The sequence below is a fragment of the Rana temporaria genome, chromosome 3 (assembly GCF_905171775.1).
Source record: "Rana temporaria chromosome 3, aRanTem1.1, whole genome shotgun sequence".
Classification (NCBI taxonomy): Eukaryota; Metazoa; Chordata; class Amphibia; order Anura; family Ranidae; genus Rana; species Rana temporaria.
This window is the reverse complement of record NC_053491.1, coordinates 412,181,275-412,188,216: the sequence shown is the minus strand read 5'-3', so window position 1 is coordinate 412,188,216 and position 6,942 is coordinate 412,181,275. Positions and strand designations below refer to the sequence as shown.

The 6,942-nt window shown below is 40.7% G+C and overlaps 1 protein-coding gene across 2 annotated transcripts in view; it reads right to left on the bottom strand.

The window, feature by feature from the left end:
• Positions 1–3,737: 3,737 nt before the first annotated feature.
• IDO2 (indoleamine 2,3-dioxygenase 2) overlaps positions 3,738–6,942 on the bottom strand; it is a 73,913-nt gene continuing 70,708 nt past the window's right edge. Inside the window, exons 9-10 of one of the 2 annotated variants that reach the window (XM_040346074.1) lie at positions 6,726–6,874; positions 3,738–4,943 (exon numbers count right to left, since the gene is read on the bottom strand). In XM_040346074.1, the coding sequence (XP_040202008.1) occupies positions 4,585–4,943; positions 6,726–6,874 (508 nt within the window). In that variant the 3' untranslated portion in view covers positions 3,738–4,584. The remainder of the gene's footprint in view (positions 4,944–6,725; positions 6,875–6,942) is intronic. The other variant, XM_040346073.1, reaches the window with a different exon arrangement.

Genomic DNA, 6,942 nt, shown 5'->3' with positions numbered 1-6,942 from the left:
TAAAATCCCAATAAAATACATTTATGTTTTTGATTGTAACATGACAAAATGTAGAACATTTCATGGGGTGTGAATCCATTTTCAAGGCACTGTATATATCTATATATATTACATTCACATCAGTCCCTGCACTCAAAGAGCTTACAATCTAAGATCCCTTTGGCCCCATACACACGAGAGGATCCATCCGCTGAAAAATATCAGCGGATCGGTTTCAGCGGATAGATCCCCTGGTGTGTACGTTCCAGCGGATATTTATCCGCGGATATTTCCGAATTCCAGCAGATAAAAATTTGTAGACATGTCTACAAATCTATCCGCTGGAATCGGCACCAGCGGATCGATCCGGTGGTCTGTACAGACTCACCGGATCGATCCGTCCGAACCCATCCCTCGCATGCGTCGTAATGATTCGGCGCATGCGTGGATATCCTTATATGACAGCGTCGCGCACGTCGCCGCGTCACGTCACCGCGATGGGAATTCGGTGCGGATTTCAATCCGATGGTGTGTACACTCCATCAAATTAAAATCCTCAGAGGATTTATCCGTGGATACGGTCAGGCGGACAGTATCCGCGGATAAATCCTATCGTGTGTATGGGGCCTTTCACACATGCTGTTCAAACAGATCTGCCTGTCCATTTTTCAGACGGACCTGATCGGATGCTCCATGCACCTCTATGGAACAAAAGATGTCAGCTGTGACATGTCCGCTGACATCCAGCGCTATCCAGACGGATGGAAACCCTATTTTCCATCCATCTGGCGGATCGGATGAAATTGAAAAGGCGGACCATTTTCATCCAATTTCCCATAGTGGACATCGGGGCTCTGACAGGTCAGTTTCTGCACAGTGAGTGGAGACGGACCTGTCATCCGCCTGCTCAGCGGAGATGAACAGATCGATCCCTGCTGAGCAAGCAGAGTCTGTCAAAATGGACAGCCCCATGTGAAAGGGGCCTAAGGTCCCTATCTCACATATATACAGTACATATACATACAAGGGCCAATTTAGACAGGATTCAATTACGCTATAAGCATGTCTTTGGAGTGTGGGAGGAAACTGGTGTACCCTGGTTCTTTGTAATTTAACTAATACTTGTACATCAATACTTGGTGTTTCCAGAACATTGCCAGATGTGTAATTCTATATTCCAGTCCGTTTCATTCATTTAAAAAACAGGAATAGCCTTTAGTTACCGGAAAAGGTAACGCCACTGGGAGATGCCATTCATGCTTTTCATAATAAAAACAAACACCATTGGATTTCATAATCGTTTCCACATGTTTCTATATGCCTAGATTGAAAATGTTAACTTGTTATGATGCAAATTGATGCAGAGAAAATTTTAGCCATTTCCTCCAAAACACCCTTGTGTGCGGGAATGGAACATTGCTAGTCTCTGAATGACATTCTATTTATAGCAAAAATACCTAATATTGCACAAAACTTTGGAAATGATTGGGGAAAAAACATACAGTCTATAAATAGATTCAAGCGGTAATTAAAAAATACTACAGCTGTAGATTATTGTAAATATTCAACATATAGTGATAAAATGTTATTTAACAGGTAGAAATGTGAACAAGGAACATTAGATTTGGGTAAAGGTACTGAGACAAGTAGACTGAAGTTTCAACTGTAACTGATCATGTCTGTGTAGACATCCAAAAGACGGTTGGGCACCATCTTTGCTGTGACGTCAGCAGCCCAAGGAGACTCAGAGCTGTCACTCAAGTAACACTCTATAGCAGCCTCTCTTTTCACCCTACAGGAACCCTTGAAATAATTTTCAGGTCTCATGCCCCGTACACATGACCGGTTTTACTGACGGAATTCCTCTCAAGCCTGCCTTGCATACACACGGTCACACAAAAGTCTGGTGAACTTTTGACTGCCAAGAACACGGTGATGTAAAAGACTACGACGAGCCGACAAAATAAAGTTCTATGCTTCCGAGAATGCATTGAATTGTTTCCGAGAATACGGGGATTTTTTTTTCGTCGGAAAAGCATACAGACGAATAGTTTTCCCATTAGGATTTTTCCTGAAGGGAAAAAAGAGTTCCTGCTCTCTTTTTTTCCTGGCAGGTCCCTGTGGGAAAAAGTCCGATGGAGCATACACACGGTCGGGATTCCCGACAAAAAGCTCTCATCACAGTTTTTCAGACGGGGCATTGGGGTAAAATCAAATTCAATTCAGTGGAAGCGATGCCCCTCACATTGGTGGTCAGAGAGAAGATTGTCCTCTTACAGAGAGCTAAAAATATCACTGGTGTCCTGCAGCTGGCTCTGCCAAGTGGCATTGGATGCAAAACGTTGCAGGCATCATCAAATCAGAGGTTAATCAGCCACAGCTAAAGAAACCCATAACAACCACTGGAGGAACCCTACTCTATAGTATTCTTCTTTGCTCCTCTATTGACTTCTACATATAAAGTTTAGTGTGGGGTAAATAGACAATCCCAGAAAAAGACAGCTATAATCTTCACAGAGGGATGGGACTATGCTAGGGAATTGACTCGTCTATATTTCTAGCAAATTCAAAGGTGCATTGTAAGTGAATAAAAAAAGGGAAAAACTGCAAGTAAACATTTAAAGACCTTTGGAACATGTTTTTAGGTTGGAACATGGTACATTGCTCTCATGGGCAAAGCACAGGTTAACTTTAAAATGCACCTTTTTATTGTGCCTGGATGGAAGTTTTGATTTGTTAAGCCGCGTACACACGATCGGATATCTGATGGAATCTAATATGATGGATTTTTCGTCGGATAACCGATGAAGCTGACTTTCATCAGTCTTACCTACACACCATCAGTCAAAAATCCGATCGTGCCAAAACGCGGTGATGTAAAACACTACGACTTGCTGAGAAAAATGAAATTCAATGCTTCTGAGAATGCGTCGACTAGATTCTGAGCATGCGTGGATTTTTGTCTGATGGACTTCCACACAGACGATCGTTTTTTTCTATCGTTTTTTTATCTATAGAAGAAATTTAAAACATGTTCTATTTTTTTTCACCGATGGAAAAAAGACCGATGGGGTCCATACACGATCGTTTTGTCCGCTGAAAACAGTCCATCAGTCTGTTTTCAACGGACAAACCGATCTTGTGTACAGGGCTTTAATGATCTATCTTATCCAAATATCTTCAAGCAAAAATATCATCTGCTACTCAAAACATTCAACCTGCATTGTCTCCCTTTCTCTGTTGGACTAAGTAGTTAAGGTAAGAACCTGACTATTTTTGCTGATAATTGAGGCCCATTAGGACAGATGGATGCTGTCAACACTACTAGTCAAGTTGTTATTGTAAAGCTGGATATACACTAGTAGAATTTTGTTTTACATTTTTCGTTGTAAGAAAGCGCATTCATTTTTTTAATCATTAGTGGGGTCAAATCAATGTTCGTTTGACCGCAGTGATGAGAAAATTCGAAGTAGCAGGATGGAAATTTTTTCTCAGATCTACGAAATTCTAACAGGGTATGTGGGTTTCATTTGGTAAAGGCCATTCATTCCAAAATCAAATTTTCAAACCAAAGGTCGTCTTGACTACTTTTGAATAACACTAGAATGTTCTGAGAATTTTTTTGTTCGAAATTTAATTGTATACCCTGAAGGCTTTTTACATTAATGCATTCTCTGTTCAGAATATATGCAAAAAAATAAACAAACATATTCCCAAGACTGTCCTTTTTTTCTATAAATATTTATTAGCATTTTTACAAATACACAATATACAAATACAATTACATACTTGTAACACACAGTATACATAGCATTCAAAGATCCTAATATCTAAAATATCTCTAAGATATATCAAAACCAATTCCATAATCATATATAGTAAAGCAGAGTTGAACTCCCTTAATTACAAAACAAGTAAGTGAGAAAGAAAAAAAAAAACAATACCAACCATCACTAAACTTTAGGATTAAAATATATCATATAGCCTGGATCAACTGCTGAGCTAAAATACTATGAATTCCACTAAAATAGTTTTTTCAACCAATCACCATATGAGCCTCAATATGGTGCAGTCCACGTGAACAAAAAACAATGCATAAAGGGAAGGAAAAGGTCCTACCAAGAAGGTCAAAAGTGCGGAACACCACGGCTGATTACGGTATGTTGATTGTAGAAAAAAGCTCCATAATAAATAGATAAAAAAAATTCAAGTGAAGAATCTTTAGGATTAAGACTGCCCTTCTAAAGACGAATAAAATAATAAAAGAAAATTAATGTGGCCACATCATAACTCACTCCCTTTTCTCAGGCTCTTAAATGAAATTGGATGCTACATCATAGACTTGTTATCCCGAATATAGGTGCAGGGAATACACGATTAATGAATTCACAATATTTAAGCAGGAAAACATATCAGATGAAGTCCAATACATTAACTCGACTCTCGTCCTTTGTTTAGCATTCATGTGTCTCAGTTTATCATTCATGCATGTGGCAAATCAAGCAAAGCAAAGCATTAAAAAGCTGACAGGTATCCTAGCAATCCCCTAGATTATAAAAATAATTTTCATTTGTATAAGTCACTGGTGGAGATTATATCAGGATATCAGTGATCTCCAGGAATACTTTGCCTCAGTGTTCCCTCTTGGCAGGTGTCTCGGACACTTTTCAGGAAGGTCATAACATGGGATCCACCAGTGCCCCTTTCCTGTTGATCCTGATTTACTCCTTGGTTTTTCTTCATCCTAGCCCGGATTCCAGCGGTGGTCACATATTTAGAGACAATGCGGATATGGAAGGAGCGGAGCTCAGTAAGCGCAGAGATGCACTGATTGAAAATGGAGAGGAGAGCAGGGTCCTCACACTTCAGTACATAGTCAGGAAGCTTAGGCGCCTCTTGAACCCATTTAATGAAGCCCATATGAGCTGGTGGCATGTAATGGCGCATCTTCAAGAGAAAGTCCGCTATAGAAGAAAGATAAAGAAAGAACGTTTAAAACAGAACTTCAATTAAAAGTTGGCCAAACACCCTGGAATATTTTCCTACCCTAACAGACAGATTGTAGAGTAATTGTAGCCATCTTATTGCACAATTGATCATTGGACATTTTTTTTATTTTTGCTGTTACAATTTCATGGCCAGGCTTTCCCTTCTCAGCCCAGAAAGTACTTTTATATAGTACTTTACTTTAAGTTGAGATCCTAAAAAGGGAAAAGCTAAATACATATAAAAAGGATAGAAAGGAAAAATGCACCAAGAATTAACTGTTTATATTGCCAACAGTACTAAACGCAATTTCTCTACAGTACATGTGTTTCATGAAGTGTCTGGAAAAAAGGGCGTGTAAAAAAAAATATGGTTGGGGGAAGGAATTACAAGTGCTGTCCACTAGTAGTTGGGCATGCTGCTAGCTCAATCCTAAAAGCTCAATGACAGCTAGCCCAGGGATACGTTAGTTGTTTAATGCCATGTGCAAAGAACACTGTATGCAAAAAAAAATGTACTAAGTAAAAGGTAAAATGACAAAAAGACTAATACACTACAGAGTGTACATCTCAAATACCCCCAAAGGCATAAGCATACTAAGACATTTTGGACAATTTCTTTGTGGGAACAGTTTGGGGATGGCCCCTTCCTGTTCCAACATGACTGCCCACCAGTGTAAAAAGCAAGGTCCATAAAGACATGGATGAGCGAGTTTGGGGTGGAGAAACTTGACAGGCCTGCACATAGTCCTGACCTCAACCCGATAGAACACCTTTGGATTGAATTAGAGCAGAGACTGTGAGCCAGGCCTTCTTGTCCACATCAGTGCCTGACCTCACAAATGCCCTTCTGGAAGAATGGTCAAGCATTCCAATAGACACACTCCTAAACCTTGTGGAGCTGAAAAGGGTGGGACAACTCAGTATTGCACCCTACGGACTAAGACTGGAATACCATTAAAGCGGAGTTCCACCTAAAAATGGAACTTCCGCTTAATCCACTCCTTCCCCCCTTACATGCCACATTTGGCATGTAATTTTTTGGGGGGGGGTAGTGGGGGGGGTCAGGAGGAGTGGGACTTCCTGTCCCACTTCCTCCTTCCGCCGAGGGGCTGGTAAGGCGATTAGCTTAATCGCCTTATTGCAGCCCCTCCCTGTAGGCGAGCGCCTGTCCAATCGGATGGCGCCGCTCGCGCATGCGCAGTGCCGCTCGCGCATGCGCAGTGGGTGCCCGGCCGTGAAGCCGAAAGCTGTCACTGCCGGGTGCCCACACTAGGAATGAAGACGGCGGCCGGCGAGGGGGGGGCGAGGAGCGGAGCCCCGGCCGGCGCGTCTCTGGAACCGTGGAGCAGGTAAGTGTCTGTTTATTAAAAGCCAGCAGCTACAATTTTGTAGCTGCTGACTTTTAATAAACTTAAAAAAAGTCTGGAACACCCCTTTAAAGTTCATGTGCCTGTATAGACAGGCGTCCCAATTTTTTGCACAATATAGTGTATATTAAATGAGCCAATGTATTCTTTAACTCAATTGCCATGATGGGAATATTTCTATACTATACATTCTATATGATTTTGGCGGAGAATTCTTATGGAAAGGCGTGTAATTTGTATAATGTAATATAATATAATTTAATATGTAATATAATGTAAATGTAGAAAAAAAATCTCTAAGAAGGTTTCAATAAAAAATGTGTTCTCTTGTATACATTTTCTATTGCAATCAGACCAGCATTGAGACCAATGGTAAAACGCTCAGACTTACAGCTTTCAGGCCTATGTTGAATTCCCAGTAGTTCATCAAAAGCATGATAGGTTGTACTCTGTGCTGCACTGCCCCCTGAGAGGTGAAGAGGCTTATCTGACACGCCTTCGTAGATCAGACCTTCTGACATGTTGGGGTTATCCTTCCAGCTATAAAAAAAACACACAAACAAATGAATACCTATTTTATTCAGGAATACATGAACTCCTACATTAAC